Source organism: Dipodomys ordii, unplaced genomic scaffold (genome assembly GCF_000151885.1).
Source record: "Dipodomys ordii isolate 6190 unplaced genomic scaffold, Dord_2.0 Scaffold31, whole genome shotgun sequence".
Taxonomy (NCBI): domain Eukaryota; kingdom Metazoa; phylum Chordata; class Mammalia; order Rodentia; family Heteromyidae; genus Dipodomys; species Dipodomys ordii.
Genome location: NW_012267247.1, coordinates 6,442,687 through 6,466,260, shown reverse-complemented (window position 1 = coordinate 6,466,260; position 23,574 = coordinate 6,442,687). Strand labels below are relative to the sequence as shown.

General features: G+C 41.3%; 1 protein-coding gene across 1 annotated transcript in view; it reads right to left on the bottom strand.

Moving 5' to 3' along the window:
* The window catches only part of Vps53 (vacuolar protein sorting 53 homolog (S. cerevisiae)), a 132,281-nt gene that overhangs the window by 25,156 nt on the left and 83,551 nt on the right, over positions 1 to 23,574 (bottom strand). The window contains exons 13-17 of the mRNA XM_013016304.1: positions 22,981 to 23,075; positions 16,806 to 17,048; positions 14,879 to 15,026; positions 8,443 to 8,525; positions 7,543 to 7,621 (exon numbers count right to left, since the gene is read on the bottom strand). Of these exons, the coding sequence (XP_012871758.1) occupies positions 7,543 to 7,621; positions 8,443 to 8,525; positions 14,879 to 15,026; positions 16,806 to 17,048; positions 22,981 to 23,075 (648 nt within the window). The remainder of the gene's footprint in view (positions 1 to 7,542; positions 7,622 to 8,442; positions 8,526 to 14,878; positions 15,027 to 16,805; positions 17,049 to 22,980; positions 23,076 to 23,574) is intronic.

Here is a 23,574-nt window from a genome sequence, read left to right as displayed (position 1 = left end):
TTTTCTGCTTATGTGGTGCTGAGGAATCGAACCCAGGGCCTCATGCATGCAAGGCAAGTGCTCTGCCACTGAGCCACCTTCCCAGCCCCATGAAATTCTTATCTCCAATTAACTACTAGAAAACTGAAAGTGGAACTATGGCTCAAAGTGGTAGAACACTCAATGGAAAAGCTCAGGGACAGCACCCACGTACTGAATTTAAGTGTCATGATTTAAAAAAAAAAAAAAGACCAAAAACACAAAACCTGTATTAGATCCTACCACATGTACAGTGCTTTCCTGGCACCCATACACATCATTTCACTTACTATGCACACATTTTCTCATTTAGTCCTGAAAACAATTTTGTCAATGAGGAAACTCATTGTAACATACCCAAGTTTACAAAGCTGGTAAATGACAGAGTTGGGACAACGAGGTCTGTCTGAAGCCCAAGCACTATACAAGGCTGCTTCCTAGACACTTGTTAAAATACAAAACAAAACAAAACATGGAAAATATTTAAATGGGATAGTTCAAGGTCAGCCCTGCTTCTCAAGAGAAGCTAATGAAATATGCAGTGATCAAACAAAGGTCTCTTTCAGAAAGGAAGCAAACAGTCCGCACTGGAAGAACAAGCATCATGCAATGATACCAATAGACATAAGCAATTCCAGGTCAACTTTGCATTTGGTATTTAAAAGTTACTCCTCTGCCATGTAAAGGGTTTCCTTCTGTGCTTTTTGACTGTGGGGATATGGGATGGAATGGATTCAACTCCCAGACAGTATTCAACCTGTACTACATGAACAAAAAGAAACAGTTGGCAGAAGAAATATATACCTCAGATGCAGGGCTGACAGAAACAGCAGGCAAGGAAATGGAGATAATAACCATCAGTACCCCAGGATCCTGTATTTAGCTGCAAGAGACAATATGGGGTCCAGAGCATCCCCACAGCTCTACTTCTGCTGCGTCAAGTGTGTGGTCCATGTTGACACTTCCCAGGGAAGGCTGAGATAATAATGATTCCCAGAGCTATCCACTGTAGCAGACAATTCTGACTAACCCACTGAAGGGAGAATCTAGCTCCACAGCTAGCTTACTATAGAACTGGGTTTTGTTTTCTATTGGAATATAAAGATTAGGAAGAAATCTGAGAAACTAATTTTGCACAATCAAAAATTGAAACTCCTACTTACTAATTTAGACTACTGAATTAGTGTGATACAGAGCATGGTTGGTCTCAGACATCTAGACTCTGGGGTCTAGTGTTGTGGTTTAGGCTGCTGAACCATGGGTCAAAGGCAGGCTCACATATTCACTGCTGCACTCTCTCATGCTTGTCTTGGTTCCTGTGGCGTCTACAACAAGCATTTGCTTTATTTGATAACAAATTTCTGCCCAACACTGAACCAGAGGGGAAGGAAACTTTATTACCAGCTACTGTGTAGTGACATGAACTTACTGCTCACGGTGATATAGCAGAGGCTGTAGTACAACTCCTGCTTTACAGATGGGGAGAGAGGCTCGAGACAATGGGGGACTTGTCTGGTAAGGTATAAGCAGCCAGTTACCAGATCCAGACACTGGTTGTCTAACTCCAAAGCCCTTGTTCTTTCCACAATACTATGTTATCTCCCAAAAGAAGGCTTACCACCTTACATGAACTTGAAAGTAGGTGGGGAACTGGAACCAGCAAAATCTCTGTCTAGACTGAGGATGAGATTTATAGATGATACAGGAAGGTGATGGTGGTGAGAGGAAGAGGAAGCAATGACTCATTATAACTCTTTGCTGGAGGATACATGCTTCTGAGTCTCAGAGGAAAGGTCAAGATCACCCAGAATAGAAAGTGAAGGAAATAGCAAAGGGTTTAGGACGATATGTACATATGTATGTATGTGTATACTCCGTTGCATTCACTACTGGGCCAATGGAAAAGTGATTTTATATACATAAATAATTTTTTCTCCCTTCCTTCCTTCCTTCCCTTCCTTCTTTCTCCTTCTTCCTCCCTCCCTCTCCCCCGCCTTTCTGGCAATGTGCTTGAGTTCAGGGTCTTGTGCTCTCACTTGGCTCTTTCTGTTCTCATAGCTGGAGCTCTACCACTTGAACCATGCCTCTAGTTCTGTTTTTTTGGTGATTAATTGGGGAAAATCTCTCATAGTTGTCTGCTTGAGCTAGCTTTGAACAAGATTCTCAAATCTAGCTTCCTGAATAGTTAGGACTACAGGCCTGAGCCACTGACATCTATCTCATAATAAAGTAATTTTATTATAAAGTTAAAAGTGAATAAAATACTTAAAATAAATATTCATTTGTGGAAATAGAAAAATTTGTCCTGATTAGAAGTGGAAAGTAAACGTGTAGATTTTTTTTATCCATGGTGTTCTGTGGCCTTCTGAAATAGATCTGCATTTTAATGACTGAGGAAAATGAGAACAGATTTGAGGACTGTTCTAGCTATTTCAAAATGTCTTTGGGGGATAGTAAAGCAGTTTCCTAAATTAGTACATGTTCACATCTTGAAACCTAATAGAAATTACATGCCAGACTGTAAGGAAATTTAATTTATTTAGTTTCTTTTTTTTTCCTTTCTAAAACTGCTATTAATGGGAAAAAAGCTAAGTGTGTTTGATTTTGGCGAGAGACTCAGATTCTTTTGATCTAGTGAGTGACCTTAGTAAAGAGGACATAGTGAGAGGGGACCATGGGACCAATGCTCCTTTTAAGGAGTCCATAGATTTTTAAAATCCTGCTTTTAAGGCCATAATTGAACATACTAATTCCTAAGAATTTGCAGAATTTATATTTAAAAGACAAACTCTTCATATTCCCACCCACACATGCCAGATAATTCTCTTCTCAAGAATCAGGAGGCTCAGTTTTATTTCTGGCTTTGCTACCCTAAGCTGCGTGCTTTGGGTATTAAAATGAGAAGAAAATCACATAAACAAACATATATAAGAAGGGCAATTCATTAATTTTCTGGAGAAAATTACAAAGCTGACTAGAATACTTACTTAGGTTGCTCAACACATTTTCTTCCTTGTAGGACCATCACTGTGTCCGAGCAGAAAAAAGCTGAAGTTGGGTACTGAAGTCGGCCAGTTAATCCCAGATACTCAGGAATCTTAGCTACTTAGGAGATAAACATTGGGAGAACCAAGGTTCTAGGAAAGCTTCTCTCCTGTTGGAATGCAGTCTCATAGACTTTTCTGCCCAGGGTTGCTCCGAAACCACAATCCTCCAAATCAGTCTCCCAAGTAGCTGGGATAACAGGTATAAGCCACTGGTGCCTGGTTCTGTATGAACCTACTTATGTGAAATGTCTAGGACTGACACATCTAAAGAGATAGAAAGTAGATTAATGGGGCTAGGAATGTGGCTTAGTGGTAGAGTGCTTGCCTAGCATGCATGAAGCCCTGAGTTCGATTCCTCAGTACCACATAAACAGAAAAAACTGGAAGTGGCACTGTGGTTCAAGTGGTATAGTGGAGAGTACTAGCCTTGAGCACAGAGAGACTCAGGGACACAGTCCAGGCCCTGAGTTCAAGACCTAGGACTGGTACAAAAAAAAAAGGAAGTAGATTAATGGCTGTAAGGGGGATGGGGGAGTAATTGCTAATAAATATAGAGCTTCTTTTTTAGGATGATGTAGATGTTCTGGACTTAGATGGTAATGACTGCGTGACCCACTGAACTGTCCACTCTAAAGGGAGTGAATTGTGTTATAAAAACTGAGTTATAACTCCGTTTTTAAAAAGGAATAAATATTTGAACTGAACCTTAAAAGAATGTGCTTGTTGGTAGACAACTGTGGGAAGAGAATTCTAGGCAGAAAGAATAGGATGAGGAAAAACAAGCCAGACATGGCTTACACCTGTAATCTTTGTTACTCAGGAGGCTGAAATCAGAACTGTGGTGCAAGTCCAGGTGGGGCAAAGAGTGAGTGAGATCCCTATCTTAATCAACAAAAAGAAGCTTGATGTGGTGATAAATGCCTGTCATCCTAGCTACATGGAAAGAATAAATAGGTGCACTGAGATCCAAGCTGGTCTTGGCAAAAAGTGAGACCCTATTAAAAAAAAATAATGAGAGCAAGAAATGTAACTGGTAGAGGACCTGCCTACCAAGAGCAAGTCTCTAAGTTCAAATCCAACCCTAGTATTTAAAAAAAAAAGGGGGGGGGAAGGCAAAAAAAGGAAATACATACTCAACAGGCACAACAGTTCAGAGGCTGGACTAGTCTAGGGTATATGCACAGTAGGGGCAAAAACTGACCTAAGAGCCAGATGCTGATTGCTTATGCCTACAATCCTAGGTACTCAGGAGGCTGAGCTATCTGAGGACTCTGATTCCTAACCAGTGTAGTTGAGACTCTTATCTCCAATTAACCACCAACAATCCAGAAGTGGTACAGTGCTAGCCTTGAACTAAAAAGTAAAGGGACAGCTCCTAGGCTCTGAGTTCAAGCCTTCAGTATTACCCCAGCCCCAACCCAACAACAGAACCAAACACTGAGCTAACAAGGTAAGAAAGAACAAATGACGTGACCTCTGTCCATCTTGTGAAGGAACCTTCCTGCATCCAGTTCAGAATCAAAGAACTCTATTACATCTTGGCAAGCCCAACCCACCTTTTTCTCACTAATACAAAACATATTCATTAATATTATTGGTTATTTTGATTCTTCTTCCCCAAAGAGTACACACTCCTTGAGGGTAGCTTTATCTAAATACAAAGCATTCTGTTGGAATTCCTACCATCATAACCCTTTGCACACACTGTCACCCTGTTTGGAATGGTCTATTAATCACATATTCAATAATTATAAATTCCTTAAGCTCCTGGACCATACCTTATATCACCTTCTGTCTCTCATGTCTCGAATATAGAGCTTGGTACTTTTAAAACAGTACTGATCTCTTTGTACCGTGTATTACAGTGATCTGGGCATCCCTCTCACCTCTACATATCTTGCCCCTCAACCATTAGGATCCAAGCACCTGAGAATAATGTCTATGCCTTTCCCAGCCTTGCAACTCCAAGCACTATGCTAGCTGAACTGTTCAGCAAATAATAAAAGTGATAGGATCAAGCCAGGCAAGGTGGCTCAAGTGGTAGAGCTCCTGCCTGGCAAAGTCAAACCCAGTGACACAGAAAATAAAAAAGAGGGAGAAAGAGGGGAGGGAGGGAGAGAGAGTAGGAGGAGGAAGAAGAAGAGGAGGAAAATGAGGAGAAGGAGACACAGAAATAGTCATTTTAAAAATCCTAGAAGAAACTACATGAAACAGGATGCAGGCACAAATAACAGAGGGTGTATGTTGAATCAATTTGTGACTACTTGGCATGTTTATTTTCATCACATGGATTTCATTTTGCTAGAACTCCAGAAGACTCAGACAAAAAGTAATGATCTCCCAGCTGCTGTGTTCCCAAGTCTGTGGTTTTTCCTAGGATATAAACAAAAGATTCTGGAGGTATGGTTAATGTTTGCTGGTGTGGGTCTGGGGGAGAAATAGACAATGGGGTAGTGAATGCTTGAGGGAAATCTACCTAATGAACTGACAGTTCGTATAAGCAACACCTGGAGTGTTAAACCCACTCCAACTGTTATTTTACTGGGGAAAAAAATGCACTCTTCCTTTGGTCAATGAAAATTCTTTCAGCAGCTGCATTCCAGGCTGAAGTGTGGCAGTTCAGGAGAGATGGCAGCTGGAACAGATCACATTCAGTGTGCAGAGAATGCTCACCAGCAGCCAGGGACAATCAGAGCCTACAGCGCAAAATCTCACAGCCATGTTCTTTGCAGAAACTGCATCAGCCTCTGCCTCATTGCTGAGTGTGCTGAGCAAGAATCTGCAACACTGAGAATACTTATCTGTTTCTGATCATGGAAAGGGCCAATTCTGTGTGCCTACTCCTTAAAACTCCAAAGCCTAAATTCTTTGGTTTTAATACCACTTCTGTTATAGTCTACTCCAAAACCAAATTCAGAATCCTTAAACTTGGCTATTCCTCTTGAGAAGAGGGAAAGTGTTAACACTCCTGAGCACTTATTACGTGACTGGTACCAGCCAGGCCCTGTCATGTTACATCCTTACATCAAGTCTGGGAGTTGGCAGCCATATTTCACATACAAAGAAGGCAATGGGCTTGGACAGGTTAAGTCAGTTGCTCACGACCTCAAAAAAAAAAAAAAACCTGGAAGAGTTAGGTCTATCTGAGTCAGGTCCTTTCCACTGCCCTATACTACTAGCTAGTATGCCCTAGAAAAATTCTTTCTCCAAAATTTATAAGAATGCTGTAATAGTCCATGATTCTTGGTACCAGCAACTGTTTCTATAAGGAAACAGGTAATAAATGTTTTTGCTTTGCCCATTGGAATTAACCCAGTTCTATAGTTATAACACAAAAACAACCATAGAAAGCAGGCAAATGAATGAATGTGGCTGTGTTTCAATAAAACTTTATTCACAAATTCAGGTAGTGGGCCACACTTAGCCTGCCTGCTCTAAGGTTCTAGAGTGGGTGGCTTCATGTTAATTAGGCTTAGAAATAAAAAAAAAAATTAAAAAGATCATTTTCAACTTAAGCAACATGGGTGTCTTCAATATTCAAGACAATAAAAGATACAGAGCATAGTACAAGACATGGTCTATCCACTTAAGAAATTCACATTCTTTTTCTTATTTTTGAGACAGGACTCAGGCTGGCCTTGAACTCATGATCTTCCTGCCTCCGCCAACAAGAATTGGGATTACAGACATGTACCAGCATGCCCATCAGGAATGTACATTCTTCTGGAGAAAGAAAAGGCACAGACACATAGATTCCAAAAACAGCAAGGGGAGATAGCATGTGGTAGATGCCAAAGGAGGAGTGGGCTGACTGATAGGCCAACAGGGTATTAGAAAACCAGAGTCCAAAAGCTGATCAAATAGTCTTATATTGGCACCAGAACTCAGAAAGAGTCAGAAAAAAATCTCTCAGTGAGCAAGAATGAAGCATGAGTCAGAGATTACTGCTTTAGCACTAACAGAAATACCCCTTCTGGTGAGACCACATGAAGATTTTTAGCATGTGTCAGACCCTAATCAAAGACCACATCTCCTTTAGACTCACCAAACACATGTGCTCGCTGTCTCATTCTTTTTATTTTTTTTGCCAGTCCGGGGCTTGAACTCAGGACCTGGGTACTGTTCCTGAGCCTCTCTGTGTTCAAGGCTAGAGCGCTACCATTTGAGCCACTGAGCTACTTCTGGCTTTTTCTGTTTATGTGGTACTGAGGAATTGAACCCAGGGCTTCATGCATGCTAGGCAAGCACTCTACCACTAAGCCACATTCCCAGTCCCTCCTGTCTCATTCTTAAAGGACAAGCAATGATCTAAGGAGCAAGATGAAGTAAGTGCTTTGAGGGAAATCAGAGGAGGTCTTGCCATTGTCCGCTCAGCTGTCCGTGTCCATGACACTGAGCCACAGGCCAGACCAGGGCTAAGGAAAACTATCTTTGTCAATTGTCAGAAATCTAGTATAGAGTCAGACCTAAACCATACCTTGCTCATAGCTGTTAGGGCAGGGTCGCAAGCCGCATCTAGGTCCTGTACCAACAATTGGATACTGCTGGAGATGACACTGCAAATCAAAAAATAGTTGGAAAAAAATTGTTGGAGTGACTAACACAACCCTTCTGATGTTTTAGGTCTCTGTGTAAATTTACATTCATTTCATCCAAAAGCTCAAGTTTTTTCTTTTTCTTTTTTTCATCTGTCACAGGGCTTGAACTCTGGGCCTGGGCACTGTCCCTGAACTCTTCAGTCAAGGCTAGTGCTCTATCACTTCAGCCACACTGACACTTCTGGTTTTATGGTGGTTTATTGGAGATAAGAGTTTCACAGTCTTTCCTGCCCAGGTTGGCTTTGAACTGCGATCCTCAGCTCTCAGCTTCCTGAGTAGCTAGGAAGTAGAGATTACAGGCGTGAGCCACTGGCGCCCGGCTCAAGTTTTTCTTTTTTTTCTTTTGCAGTACTGGGGCTTGAGCTCAGGGCCTTGTACCTGTTAGGCAGAAGCTCTACACTTGAGCCATCCCTTCAGCAAAACCTGGAATTTCAGTTAAAGCACACATGCAATGGTACATGCTAAACTCCAACCATTTATGCTTTTTATTCTAAAACACAGCAGGTAGAAGGCCTGGAACTTGATCTTCCTGTAGGGATGGTCAGGGCATGATGGGGTAATGATAAAGACCCACCCCACAATCTGTAAGCTAAAAGAAATGCACTGAGGGAGAGGCAGGGGAGGCAGCTGCTTCTAGTGCCAGTCGAGAACAATCCCAATCCAATAAGAAGATCCTAGAATCCTGTTAGGTTCTGTGGTACTAAAGCCAACAGCCTGACACTTGCTGCTCTATGAAAGAGAAAGAACAGGCCTGGGGCAAACACCAGCTAGGTACATACGTGCTGAATGTGTCCATTTCTCCTGTCAGATTGATTCGTTCAATCAGACTTACGTCAACCTTTTCTTTGAGTTTTTCTTCTAGCTGTTAGAAAAAAGAGAAACAGAAAAATGTTTAATAATTAGCAAAAGGAGTTTCAGAATAATAGTTAACATTTACTAAGTTTGATGAATCAGATACAACTCTAGACATTTTGTGTGGCTCAGTTAATTCTCACAATTCTAGACAGCCCACGATAACCCTCTTTACAGATGAGAAACTAGGAGAGGCCTACCAGAGATAGTAAGCAGTGGGCCTGAAATAAACTTCCTCAGAAGCACATGTAATCTTTAGCCCTGTACTACACCTCTCTTGATACACTGGTAATTCATAGGATTAATTTTGAAAATGTCCCAATTTGAAGATACTCCCTGGCTCATGAACTACTTGCCAAGCTGAATCAGAAGCTTTCATAGAAGATTTACTGAAGCCAGGTACTGGTGGTTCATGCCTGTTATCCTAGTTACTCAAGAGGCTGGTATCTGATGATCACCATTTGAAGCCAGCCTGTGTAGGATACTCCGTGAGACTCATATCTCTAATAAACTACTCAAAAAAGCTGGAAGTGGTGTTGTGGCTCAAGTGGTGGCACTCATCTTAAGCAAAAGAAGCTCAGGGACAGCAGCCAAAAAAAAAAAAAAAAAAAGGATTCACTGAACATTATGATAAGCTATATGCCTTATCAACATGTTGGAGACCAAGTGACTAAACCCACAGAACACTCTTCACTTTTATTAGCCTGCAGTAGCCTGGGATACAAATATATGAGGCTGGAATCTGAGGTTCTCAGTTTGAAGCCAGCTTGAGCAGAAAAGTCAGTAAGACTCTTGCCTGCAAGACTGGTTAGCAAGAGGCTGAAAATAGAGCTGTGGCACAAGTGATAGAGCACCAGCCTTGAAAAGAAAACATCAAGTGAAAGCTTGAGGTCTAGTATTGGAAAGAATCAAACCAAACCACACAACTATCCCAACAAAACCCTCACATGCTCCTAGAGCCTTGGAGAAAATACAGTTGCCCAGGACAGGGACTATCTGAAGACATCCCTGAGTTTTGGTTAATCTAGTGCTCCTAACCCGCCATACTTATACTCCAATGATAATGTATGCTTTGTGTTCAACTTAAAAGTGCTTTAGAGATGGGTGTTACCTTTGTGGGAGGCAATGTATTTAAGTAAAAATTTAAATATACAAATTTTTAATCTAGAAGTTCACATCTAGAAATAATGTTCAATGATATAAAGAGAATGTACAGAGGCATGCACACATTCTTGACAGCATTCATCATTTTAGTCAATATTTCCTGGAAGATTACCTTGTGCCAGCCTATTTAACCAAGAGATGGAATTACTCAGTGAATGCTGTTCTCAAAAAGCTCACAGTCTAGTGTTGGTTAAGATTATGGAAAACCTGGATGCATTCTGCATAGGTTTCAGTGAGGGGAGAATGAAACAGATTGTGGCAGAGGCTTGTGCTTACAAGGCTTGTTTTGCTATTATACTGAAAATAAACCCCAAACTTCTAATGACTTGGGTTCTGTCCAGCTCTCTGGCCCCATCTTACTACTTTCTGTCCTGCCTGCTAGGGTTTGGTTACACTGGCCTCTGAAGTTTTGAGGACACTTGCATACTAGGGTCTCTCTTCCTCAGGGCCTTTATCCCAACATTCATACTTCCTCCCCCTGAAATATCTGAGCCGCCCCTCCCAACCAGCTGGTTGCCTTGGAGTATTCCCACTCCCACTCTCTCCAAGCTTCTCACTTGGCATCTGTTTCCTCTCTAACACATATCATGAAATAGAAGCTAAATCTGTGATGACCTACTTATTATCTGTCTTCCCATCATTTCTAAAGATTCCTGATGGAAAGACACTTGTCCAGTCTATTCACTGCTGTTTATTAACACCTGTCATAGTATCTGAGAAATAATAAGTGCTAAAGAAAGATTTTTTTTCTCACTAGTCCAGGGCCCCTCACTGAACTTATTTTGCTCAAGGCTAGCACTCTACCACTTAGGCCAGAGTGCCACTTCTGGCTTTTTCTGTTTATGTGGTATTGGGGGAATCAAGCACTCTACCACTAAGCCACATCCCCAGACCCAAGAAAGACTTTTTTTTTCTTTTGAGGAATGGGAGAATAAATGGAATACTCAGTACAAGTGATAAAAAAACAAACAAACAACACTGACATGGAAAGATGTCCATGACTCAGTTACAGACAAAACAATGCTGCTTCATTGTACAGTAATAATGTAGGGTATGGGCCTATTCTTATGCATAAAATTTGGGTGCTGGTGGCTCACACCTGTAATCCTAGCTACTCAGGATGTTGTGTTCTAAAGGCTGCAGTTCAAAGCGAGCCCAGGCAGGAAAGTCCATGAGACTCTTATCTCCAATTAACCAGAAAACTGGAAGTGGCCCTGTGGCTCAAAGTGGTAGAGTGCTTGCCTTGAGCTGAAGAACTCAGGGGCAGTGCCTGGCCCAGAGTTCAAGACTTGCAACCAACAGCAACAACAAAAAAAAGATACATAAAAATTGTTTGGGAGGATATACTACTATCCAGTATACATCAGAGTAGCTGCCCCAAGAGTGAGATTATGGGGATGTTTCATCTATTATTTATATCTCTATAATATCTGAAACTTTACATAGCCAGTCTTGCTTACTGTACTCTCACTGGTCTCTCCATCCTTTGACTTGTTCTCAAGCAAATCCTAGACAGTCTATCATTTCCTCTTTAGATATTTCAAAAACAAAAGTCTCATTCCTAAAAAGTTACCAACTCTTTTAACATCAAATACTTCTTATCTTGTTTAAAGTTGACATTTTCCTCACTGCTTACAATTTTAAAATACTATGAAACACCAGGCATTGGTAACTCATACCTGTAATTCTAGCTACTCAGAAGGTTGAGATCTGAGGATTGTGGTTTGAAGCCAGCCCAGGCAGAAAAGTCCCTGGGCAAGACTCTTATCTCCAATTAACCACTCAAAAACAGGAAGTGGTGCGGTGGCTCCAGTAATAAAGAGATTGCCTTGTGCACAAAGAGGCTCAGGGATAGTGCCTAGGCCCTGAGTTCAAGCCCCACAACCGACAAAAAGAGAAACCAAAAATACTATGAATCAAGATCCAAATACAGTTGGGATTGGTAATTCATGCCTGTAATCCGAGCACTTGTGAGGCAGAGATGTGAGCTACATATAGTGAGAAAAAAAGTTTTAAGACAAAAGTCAAACTGAATGCCAGTGGCATTCTAGCCTGGGCAGGGAAGTTTGTGAAACTCATATCTCCAACTAATCAGCAAAAATTACAAAGTGGAGTTGTGGCTCACCTGGTAGAGTGGTAACTTTGAGTGAAAAACCTAAGGGAGATCACCTAGGCCCTGAGTTAACCCCCAGTTCTGGTATTCAAACACACTCTTGAGCACACACATACACACACCCAGAAAACTGTTTCATGGTGGTACGGTGTACTTACAGTTTTATTCCCTCACTCTTTTTTGAGGTGGTGATGGGGTTTGAACTTAGGTCCTTATACATGCTAAGCAAGTACTGTGTTAAAACCTTCAGCCTTTTTCTCATATCAGCAGCCAGTGATGCTCAATGACCAGATCCATTATCCATTAGACTGATCTCCCTTTTCTTCTTCATTATTACCTAAACTTCTGCTGTACAGGTATGACTATCAATGATTTGGTGGATCAGATAGGAAAGGCAGGTAAAAGCTTTCTCTTAATTACTTGTTTTGATTCATACCTATGGTGCTTAACCTCTTTAAATGCAAGAAATGAATTTTAATACAATCATTATAACCAAATTGAGTTAAACACATTTGTTGTTTTCAATTCCTTGCTATTAAAATTCTAACTGATGTAAACTGGTGTTGGTTTGTTCTATCTCTTGGCAGTAGAGCTCTTGAAGGCTGGCTCCCACATTAGTTTCCTATGGCTGTTATGACAAATTATCATTAACTTAGTAGCTTAAAGACAACAGGCATTTATTGTGGAAACCAGAAGCTTAAAATCAGCTGAGAGCAGGGCTGATTTCTTCTAGACATTCTCAAGGAGGCCTCTCTTCTAGATTTTGGTGTTTGCTGGCAAACTGTGGTGCTCATGGCTAGTTAGATGTAACCTTCCAGTCATGCCTCTATCTTCTCATGGCCCTCACTGCATCTTTAGATCTATGGCCTTAAATATCTCTCATTGTCATTGTATCAGTGCCTACCTTATGTCCAGGATGAGCTTGTCTTTAGGTATTTGTATTGCAAACCCAGGATTTTCCAAATAGGCCATATTTGAATGTACTATGAGTTAAGACTTATTTTTGATGGCATATTCAGTCCCCTCTGAGTCCTTTGGAGATGACACTAATGGTCTTTTGTTATTTTTCTTGCTCTTTATATTACTTGTCCTAATTTCATCTCTATACTTTCTCCTGCACATCTGGAATTAGTTCTTTCTCCAGGAATTTCTATTTTGTTTTAATGAAAAATGGTGTGTACAAATTTCAGTAGAGGTGGCCAAGAAGGAGTTTACTTTTATAATGAGTAAAAAAAAATGTTCACTACATTAAAAAGAAATTTGCCACATGTATCAAGAATTATCAAAATGGTTTCTGATCTAATACTTTTAAAATGCCAAAGAATTTGTTCAAGAGAATAACATAGCCAGGAGCTGGTGGCTCCGAGTTGTAACTCTAGCTACTCAGGAGACTGAGATCTAAGGATTATGGTTCGAAGCCAGTCTGGGCAAGAAAAGTCTGTGAGATCTCCAATTAACCTCCAGAAAATCGGAAGTGATACTGTGGCTCAAAGTGGTAGAGCACTGGCCTCAAGTGAAAAAGCTCAGGGACAGCATCCAGGCGTAGAGTTCAAGCACAGTTCAGGTGGAGTTCAAAACTGACAGACACAGACCCAGACAGACAGACAGACAGACAGACACAGACACAGACACACAAACGTATGTGTGCACATAAAAGAATGTAAAACATTTAAGACACTATGTTCAGAAAGATGCTCTTTGTAGAATTGTTTATAGCAAATATTTGAAGCAGCATAAATAATTATCAGGAATACTATCAAATAATAGTATTTCTTAATGGAAGATTATATAGCCATAAACGATGATAGTAAAAAAGACATTTTAGTAACAGGAGAAATGTTACTATTAAGACACAAATGATAATAAAAGGATATAAAATGAATTAAGACAAGCATAAAAAACTATGTTCATAAAAAACAATTGGAAAAAAATAACCTAAATTGCTTAGATGACTATTTGAATGTGATACGATTAAGAGTAATTTTTTAATTATTCCTTTTTGTGGACTATGGCTATTTATCTAAAAATACTATATGTGTTGTGTATATTTTTCTTTCTGCACACACACTAAATACTTAAAAGTGTTTACCAAAGGACTTGGGGACCTCTGTTTTGAAGATTCTCTCAGATACTGATGTCCTGCCCTGGGCTTATCTGGCACTAAATGGGTTGCTCTCTCAAGTTCCAAGACCAAACTTTTACAGATCATTCCCTGTGTAACCCAAAGTGCCCCAAGCAGTGATGCTGCTTCCTCTGTCTGCCTGGCTGGCCCTAAATGGTTGGAGTCTTTGTGGGAATACTTCTGAATTCATGCCCTGGCCCACAGGAGCTTGAAACTGGAATGTCTGAAATATCATTTACGACTGTCTTTCTATGATCTAGACATGTGTAAATAATAAATACAAGGAGGTGGGACAGCAGAACCCTCCCAAATCACTCTCTTTCTTTTAGCCTGAGGTGGATCCCAGAGCAAATGAGAAAAAGAACTCCTAATCCCATGCCTTAAGGCTGCATGGAAAGTTACTCTGGCTCTTCCTTTTGCTAAATCAGTTTGCTGAACTTCTGCCACTTAGGGGCTCCTATTGAGGGAGGCATCACCCACCCCTTCCTGCTTCACAGTTCCTGAACGTCAACACCTCAAACAATAGTTATTTGTTTCAACATACTGAAAATACTATAAAATTTCAGGAGACATATAAAAGCCCAAAGGACTGTGCTTTGCTGAGAATGGATTAAATGAGTGACTCATCACCACCAAAGGCTGGGTCCTGGTACCACTAAGTTTATTACTGCTTTTCTCACAAGAGAAACAGTGCTACTGACCTACTTTTAAGAGGTCATGCCCGTTAGGTGGCTTATACAACTATAGGGAGGAGACTGGTCATACTTTCTTGTCTAGTTTCCTTTTAATAGCCCTCTGTAAAATGGCTGCCTGGGCAGTCTTCTGGCTGAACAGTGAGTTTTCCTCTCTGGGAGGCCAACTGGTTTGCCCACATAGTAGTGTGCAGCCTTGTTGGGATCATCCTCCTCCAGCTCTGCAGCCTGGATGGTTCAGGAGAGGAGGTGGTGTGTGGCACCTGGCTCACCTGCTGGGTGGTGGCTAGACAGTATTCAGCTGTGCTCAAGATGCTGCAGATGAGGCAGAGCTCCTCGAGTGTGAACTTGGCTGCTTCGGAGCCCTCCTTTTCCTTGAGGAGGCTGCTGATGGTTAGCCCTCCACTGCTGCTGGTGGTTCTGAAGAAAAGGAACAGGAACTGGTCAGGTTAGAACTTCTAATTTGCTTCCTGAACTGGATACTGCCTATTTTAAGACAAAGAAAAAAGGGAAGGAAAGGCTGGCTGTGGTTCAAATAAATTCACGTACAATGAGTCCTTTTCCTCCTGACCTTACCTTGACTGTCATCTGTTAGATTCTCTTACCATCAGGAATAGGAAAAGACAATTCCAAAAATGAGCCAGGACTGATTAGTCCTGCTAGCTACAATCATCCGATACTTGCAGAGGAGGCTGCTCGGCTGCCTTGCACTTGAGCTTGGCATTTCCTGATATGTAGAACTCATTTAGCTTCCCCAACTGTTTGTCTCAGTTATAAGAAAATTCTGCAATGGAATGTACATGTTGTACTTGTGGAGGAGTACAGAAAGGAATGTTAAGACACAGTTCCTGCCACAGTTCTGAATGCTTCAAGAGACAGAAAAGGAGTTCACGAAACCCCTTGTGCAGCCTCCATTCCTGGGTGGCTTCTAAAGTACCAACCACTACTCACTGGTATATAGATGCTTCAAATTCTTCCACTTCCTTTTACCTTGCCCAGTCCCTGGAAGCAGAGTTAGTATTAACAAAACCCCAGCTGAGTGTCACTTGTTCCAGCTGTGATACTAACACTCATGAGAAAACACTTCCAGTAGGCCATTAAGACTAGCTGCCGTACAGTCTCAACTCTGTCAGACATACAAACACATGCACATCCCACGGCATATACACATGGATGAAACATGGAAAAAAATGTCTGACAAAGAGTGAAATGGGTTCTCTTTAGATGGTGAGACCATAGGTCTTTATTTTCTTATGCTTCTCTGTGTTTTCTAAGCTATAATGAGTTAATAGTATCTTGATCAACAGAGAAGAAATTATTTTAAAAATCTCAAAATAACTCTTATTTCAAAGAAGTCTCATTAGTAACTATACCTGACTCCTCAAATCTGTAGAGCCCACGAGTCTATTCTTTTTCATCCAAGTAATAAAATTCTCATACTCAAAAATATGTTAGTGACAATGACAGAAACTGGCTCAACAAATGTTAATTAATCATGGGGATGATTTGTAAATATTAAATTCTGAAGTATTATGTTAGGTTACATTCTATTACAGTAGAAATTTCTATGTAACTAAAAGATCTCTAAAACCCTTGCTGAATGATTCACTTATTTGAAGTGATTCACAATATAACAATTCTTAAATGTTTCAGAATACAGGGGAGTGAATGGAATTAGGAGCTATGCTGTGTAATCCCCTCACCACCATATCCTACTATATCTTTCCACATCAGACTCTTGAGCATCACAAGAGGAATATACCACTATAGAGACTTTGGAACCCATCAGACAGAGGGAAAGTTGGATGCATATCTCCTACCTATCACTCCAGGGCATAATCATGTTGAATGTGACTATTTAATAGCTATTTCCATCATTTCACTTTTCCTGCCAAATAATTATTGTTGAATCCACACTCATGAAATACATACGTATCTACATTAGGACTGACTCACCAGTGTCCACCACTGTGGTGTGACCAACACTGGCAGCATCTCTGCTAAAGGTCTCAATCAACTATGGAATGTTGTTAGGGTAAAAATAGTGTCGGCCCCTAGGGAACTCAAGCAAGACTGTTTTTCCCTTTGACACATAGAAATTCGGTAAACAACTTCAGAGTGGGTTCCCTTGCAGATTCCCATATTTAGGAATACTTAGAATCCTGCTTCATCACTCAGAATGTGAAGAATGGGACTCACTTGGGCAGGTTGCCAGAGAGGATTTTCCAGGCATACTCTCGAAGGTACTTCTGGAAGATGGTGGTCAGGGCTATCATCGGTTCCCCTGTACTGAGCTGTGAGCACTGCACCATGCACTTCTTGTAGTAGACAAAGAGGTCAGCACAGCTGGGGAGTACAGCACCCCCTTCATCTGTATTGGGCTTGGGGGGTCCTTGGGCTTTGAAATCAGCCACAAACCTATCTATCAGCTCTCCAAGGTTCCTAGGAGGAAGAAAAACCTAAGATGTTATTTTGCTTTGAGAAAGATATAACAAATGGGGCTGGGAAGGTGGCTCAGTGGTAGAGCCTTGCATGCATGAGGCCCTGGGTTCGATTCCTCAGCACCACATAAGCAAAAAGAAAAAAGCCGGAAGTGGCGCTGTGGCTCAAGTGGTAGAGCGCTAGCCTTGAGCTGAATTGCTGAGGGACAGCACCCAGGCCCAGAGTTCAGGCCCCACGACTGGACCAAAAAAAAAAGATATAGCAAATGTGTTTTGTTTGCAATGTATATAAGCTGTTCCCACAAATAATTATTCCTGATGGTGCTTCTTGTGATTACTGAGGACTGAACTAAAGGCTTTGTGTTTGATAGGCAGGCACACTACTGCATTGAGCCATACCTCCAGCTCTGAAGCTTTTTAAAATTGGGTCCTTTTTTTGGTGCTGGTCATGGGGCTTGAACTTAGGATCTGAGTGCTGTCCTTCAGCCTCCTGAGTAGCTAGGATTATAGATGTGAGCCACCAGTACCTGGTTTGGGTCCATTTTTATCAACAACATGAATAACCACCACCACCACCACCATCCCTACCCCTATAATAATGGTAGCTTCATAGCTTCATACTTTTCAGGGTACCTCATGATCACATTTGACCTGATGATAGGATATTGTTGGCCCCTCTAGAAGATGAGAAATTAAGACTTAGGAAGTCTGTCACAAAACTTAGTGGCAGAGCTGTGTCTAAAATCCACCATTTAAGTAAGTACACTGGTGTTACTATATTAGTACCATTTCCCCTTTCTACAAATGAAATCCTTAAATAATAATGATAGCGATTAATTTCCAAAGACTTGTAATATACTTGTACATATCAGGGTGGTACTTTATAACCATTATTTCATTGAGTTTTATTTGTTCTTTGCAATAACTTATGAATTAGGCACTACTGCTGCATTCCTTTTCAAGTTCAGTCCACAAGAGTTAAGTACCTTGTCCAAGGTTATATGGCAAGAAGCAGAGGAACCAGGATTCAAAACCAAGCAGCCTGGCTCCAAGCCATATGCTTTTAACTATTCTGCTTTATAAATAAGGTTAGAGTGTCAGCCAAGATTTGGACACATGGACCTAAATGAATCCCAAGGGTGAATGCTGAAATAGAGAAGTTGTTAAGAAAGAAAGAAAGAAAGAAAGAAAGAAAGAAAGAAAGAAAGAAAGAAAGAAAGAAAGAAAGAAAGAAAGAAAGAAAGAAAGAAAGAAAAGAGAGAAAGGAAAGAAAGAGAAAGAGAGAAAGAGAAAGAAAAGAGAGAAAGAGAGAAAGGCAAAGAAAAGAGAGAAAGAGAGAAAGAGAGAGAAAAGAAAACCTAATGCTTTCTTCCTTAATGCACTTCTCAGTTTTTCTTAGATCTTCCAGAATCAGGGATGTAATGAAATATTGGGAGAAGAGAGTAGCTAGGAGCAGCTCTAAGATGCCCTGTTATGGTAATGAAGGTTGTGATCTATCTCTCATTTCCCAGTCAAACATCCTTGAGTTTGCCTGGGTTACCCTGAGTTGCTGTAAGCACAAATCCAGCAAGGCCATAACCATTTCCTCTGCACAGTTGTGTTGTGTGGACAATAGGAGGCTTCACTCTTGACATGTGGTATCTTTTTAGGCTGCTGGCTAATGCTACAGGGATCCAGCTGTGTTTTTAAAATATATTTATATAATCGGGAGAAAAAGACAAGAACCACACACAGCACCAATTAGCAGGAATAGGAAAAAACTGACATTTTACTCAAGTGCTTTTGTTATTCAGAGTTTACTATATCCAGATGTGGCCACTCTGCCCTCAAAGAGCTTAGGGCTGAGAGGGTAGGTCTTTGTCTGTGGGAGAGTCAGCAAGCTGAGAAGGACCTCATTAGTTGACCTTGGAAAGATCCATAGTCAGCACCCTGATTCCTCACAACCTACTTTTCCATCTACCCTTCCACCTCTCTTCCAATAGATCTTTCTGCCAGTCACCATTCTGTGGCCTTCACTCTGCTTCTTCCCACCTGTTTCTTTTTTTTTTTTGTCGGTCGTGGGGCTTGAACTCTGGGCCTGGGTGCTGTCCTTCAGCTCTTCAGCTCAAGGTGAGCGCTCTACCACTTGAGCTACAGCGCCACTTCCGGTTTTCTGGTGGTTTATTGGAGATAGGAGTCTCACGGTCTCTCCTGCCCGGGCTGGCTTTGAACCGTGATCCTCAGATCTCAGCCTCCTGAGTAGCTAAGATTACAGGCGTGCGCCACCAGCACCCGGCACTTCACCTAACTGTTTCTTAGCCAAAGTGTTCTCCCTCTTCCTCAACTCCACTCAGACCTCATCTGAACAACTCCAACTCAATCCTATCCTCTCTAAATTGGAACTTCTATATGCTACTTTATTTTTTAAATAATTTATTATGTAGTATAAGGATGCCAAAAATTCAAGAACTGTGACAAGCTTCTCCTACTCTGGGCCCAGGGGGGGTTGATGCTAATCAACACCAGCTCTTTTTCACTAATCCTCAATAAAATGGAGTTGGAATTTGAACTTGGGTTTGCCTGACTCCAATTGTGTCTATTATACCATAAGTACCGATACATGATACTACTGTTGTTACTTTCTCCCTAGCTTAGCAAAACATAGCATTGGTATGTTGTTTCTTCTATCCTCACCCTTGAAGCTTGGGCTTTGTGCCCAAGAACTATGCAAGTCTTTGAGGGTATCATATGACACTCTTTTCTGGGAGTTCCACTGATATGTTAAATGCCCTCAGAATAAAGACCATTGCAGAGCAACATCCATACAGGGACAGATTAAAACAGGAGGAGAGGGCTGGGAATGTGGCTTAGTGTTAAGAGTGCTTGCCTAGCATGCATGAAACCCTGGGTCCAATTCCTCAGTACCGCATAAACAGAAGAGGCTGGAAGTGATGCTCTGGCTGAAGTGGTAGAGTATTAGCCTTGAGCAAAAGAAGCTCATGGCAGTCCCTGAGTTCAAGCTCCAAAACAGGCAAACAACAACAACAACAACACAGACACAGACACAGACACACAGACACACACACACACACACACACACACACCATAAAACCAGAGGAGAAATAAAGTCATCTGACTTCAGACTGAGACAAGCTAAAAGAAAAAAAAAACTTTTCTGATAGATCTGTCTATAGACAGTATTCAGAGAAATGATATTCAAATTGAAATGTCACATAGCAGTGACACTGGGAAAAGATGGTTGTTAAAGAGATGGCCAGGGAAGCAGGCAAGCAGCTTGAGATCCCATACTTGCTCACTAAAACCTCCTCCAACATATGCACCCCTTATGCATCCTTTGTGTTGGAACTGAGGAGGTAGTTCTAGGATGGGCAGTGAGGTTGGAGCACCAAGATTTGGTTTGAGCGTGTCTGGAGATTGGTTACATAAAGGCAAACAGAGCCAGTAAGCATACTGAGGATGTTGGGAGCCAAGGTCCTTGCTGTCATGGATGGCTTTACCAACTGCATGGGATGGGTCTTGGATCTGCATTTAAAAACATGGTTGGGACAATGGTAAGGTAGAATGCGGTATATGGATTAAATTATTCATATCAATATAAATTCCTGATCTTGATGATTGTACTATAGTTACATACATTATATCCTTGTGGGAAGAGAGAGGCTGAAATAACCCCTGTGGCATTAGAAGTCTCAGAATAAGCTCATGGGCTTTAACACATACATATGCACATTATGTAATTACACATATATTATTTCAAGCACAAAGCCCTGAATTTAAATAACAGTACTGACTCCCCAAATTTCAAGGTCATGAAAGATTAAAATACTGTTAGTTCATTGGAGTGAAGGATATCAAAGAGACAAATCTGTGGTCCTACGATAGATCTTGAATAACTTACAAAACATGATTGGGACAACTGTTGAGATGAAATGGGATCTATGGATTAAATGGTGACTGACATATATACATATATATATATATATATTTCATATATATATGTGTGTGTGTGTATATATATATATATGATACACACACATGTTAGTGTGAGTTTCCTGATTACTGTACTGTAGTTATATAGATTGTGTCCTTGCCTATAGAAATGCATACTAATATGTTACAGAGTAATGGGTCATCTTATCTGCAACATGATATATGATAATTGAATAGTTCAGAAAAAATTTCCATGTACATATGAGTGTGTGAAAGAGAGAAAAGAGAAAGAGAAAAAGATGAGTGTTAACTGAAAAGTCTGGGTGAAAGACAGAAGCTCTATGAACAATTCTTGTCACTCCATAAACAATTCTTGTCACTCCTTTGTAAACTGAGATCAATTCAAAATAAAACATAAGTGTACTAGTTATAGAAAGACTCTAGGCTTCCGGGCTGGGAAGGTGGCTCAGTGGTAGAGCGCTTGCCTTGCATGCATGAAGCCCTGAGTTCGATTCCTCAGCACCATATAAGCAAAAAGAAAAAAGCTGGAAGTGGCACTGTGGCTCAACTGTTAGAGCGCTAGCCTTGAGCTGAATTGCTGAGGGACAGCGCCCAGGCCAGAGTTCAGGCCCCACGACCGGACCCAAAACAAACAAACAAACAAAAAGAAAGACTCTAGGCTTCCTAATAGCAGGAATGGGGTGAGATGGGGCTGTGTTTTTCTTGTTGCTGTTGTTTTGTTTTTTGTTGGATGTGGGGCTTGAATTCTGGTCTAAGGCATTGTCCCTGAGCTCTTCAGCTCAAGGTGAGCGTTCTACTACTTGAGCCACAGCACCACTTCTGGTTTTCTGGTGGTTAGTTGGAGAGAAGAGTCTCATAGACTTTCCTGCCTGAGCTGGTTTTGAACAGTGATCCTTAGATCTCAGCCTCCTGAGTAGCTAGGATTACAAGCATGAGCTACTGGTGCCCAGCAGGACTTTGTTTTAACAGAATAGTTATGATAGAGAAATTAGGAGAATAGGAAGGAATGGAGTCAGCATTAACTTCTCTGACTAAGAGTATCACAGGATGAAGTAAAGACAGGGCTAATGTAGAAAATCTCCTCTGCAAGAGATCACTACATATTCCTGCGTAGGAGATAAACTCATATCTTCCTTGAAAAACAAACATGGAGAAATCCACTGAAAGCATGTAAGGACAGTTTAACCCAACTTGCACTAGAGGTGGCTACAGGGACCCCATTTCTTGCTTTCTTCCTAAGTAGTGGCTCTACAGGTCTTCTGCAGGGTGCTGCCAAATTGTTCCCTGGGCAGGTGGAGGCTGGGAGGTTGCAGGTAGCTTTTAATACTGATGAAGCCACCCACACAGGAATCTTGCACAAGATCACAGGGAGGAAGGTTAGACCCAGTTCCTGAGCACCAGAGAATGCCATGGCCACTATGTCATCTCTTCCACCCCACCATAAAGCCTATGATGAGGTCATTATTAACTTCACTGCAGAAGAGGACAAAGCAGACTAGGAATTGTTAAGTCATAAGCATACAGATGATTTAAATTGAGTTTTACCTGGCCCCCAGATCCTCCCTCTTTCCATTGTATTTTCAATAACTCCGAGAGTTACAGATAAAATAAACAGTAACACTTAAAAGATACAAAAATGTGGGCTGGGAAGGTGGCTCAGTGGTAGAGCACTTGCCTTGCATGCATGAGGCCCTGGGTTCGATTCCTCAGCACTGCATAAGCAGAAAAAAGCCGGAAGTGGGGCTATGGCTCAAGTGGTAGAGCGTTAGCCTTGAGCTGAAGAGCTGAGGGACAGCACCCAGGCCCAGAGTTCAGGCCCCACGACGACAAAAAAAAAAAAAAAAGATACAAAAATGTCATTAATGAGCTTACAAGAAATATGCTGAGTTCCTCACCCTCCTTCAGCTTCTAAAAGGAGCCATCTCCCTTGTAAGAACCTATCATGACCAGAGGGTCAGACAACAGAAAAGTCTGTCACTTACTTGTCCTGGGACTCAATGTAGACATAGAGATGAGGCTCAAAACATTTGGAAACAATGCCATGAAATGGATTATCTGGGGCTTTAGGCTTCTTAGGCTGTAAATGAAAAAGAGAAAGAAGGGGGTGGGGGGTGGGTAAAAAAGAAATACTGTATTTGAGCAATCTTTGCAAATTTCCAAGCAATTTCAAAGAAAACATCATTCCAATTCATTCTCAGCTCACAGATAAGAGAGCATGCTGTAACAAGAGTGGGCCCCGGTCCTGCACAACGATTCACCCGAGCCTGTGAATAAGATGCCAGCTTCATTAGCATCATTTACTTTCTGTGTATGATCAAAGATCTTCTGCTACTTTGATAATATGTACATTTTGTATTTTGAAGTTAGTCAGTATCTGACTGATGTTTTAAAAATCTGTACAGTGAGCTGGGTGCCAGTGGCTCACACCTGGATCCTAGCTACTCAGGAGGCTGAGATCTGAGGATCACAGTTCAAAGCCAGCCTGGGCAGGAAAGTCTGTGAGACTCTTATCTCTAATAAACCACCATAAAACCAGAGGTGGTGCTCTAGGTCAAGTGGTAGAGCACTCACCTTCA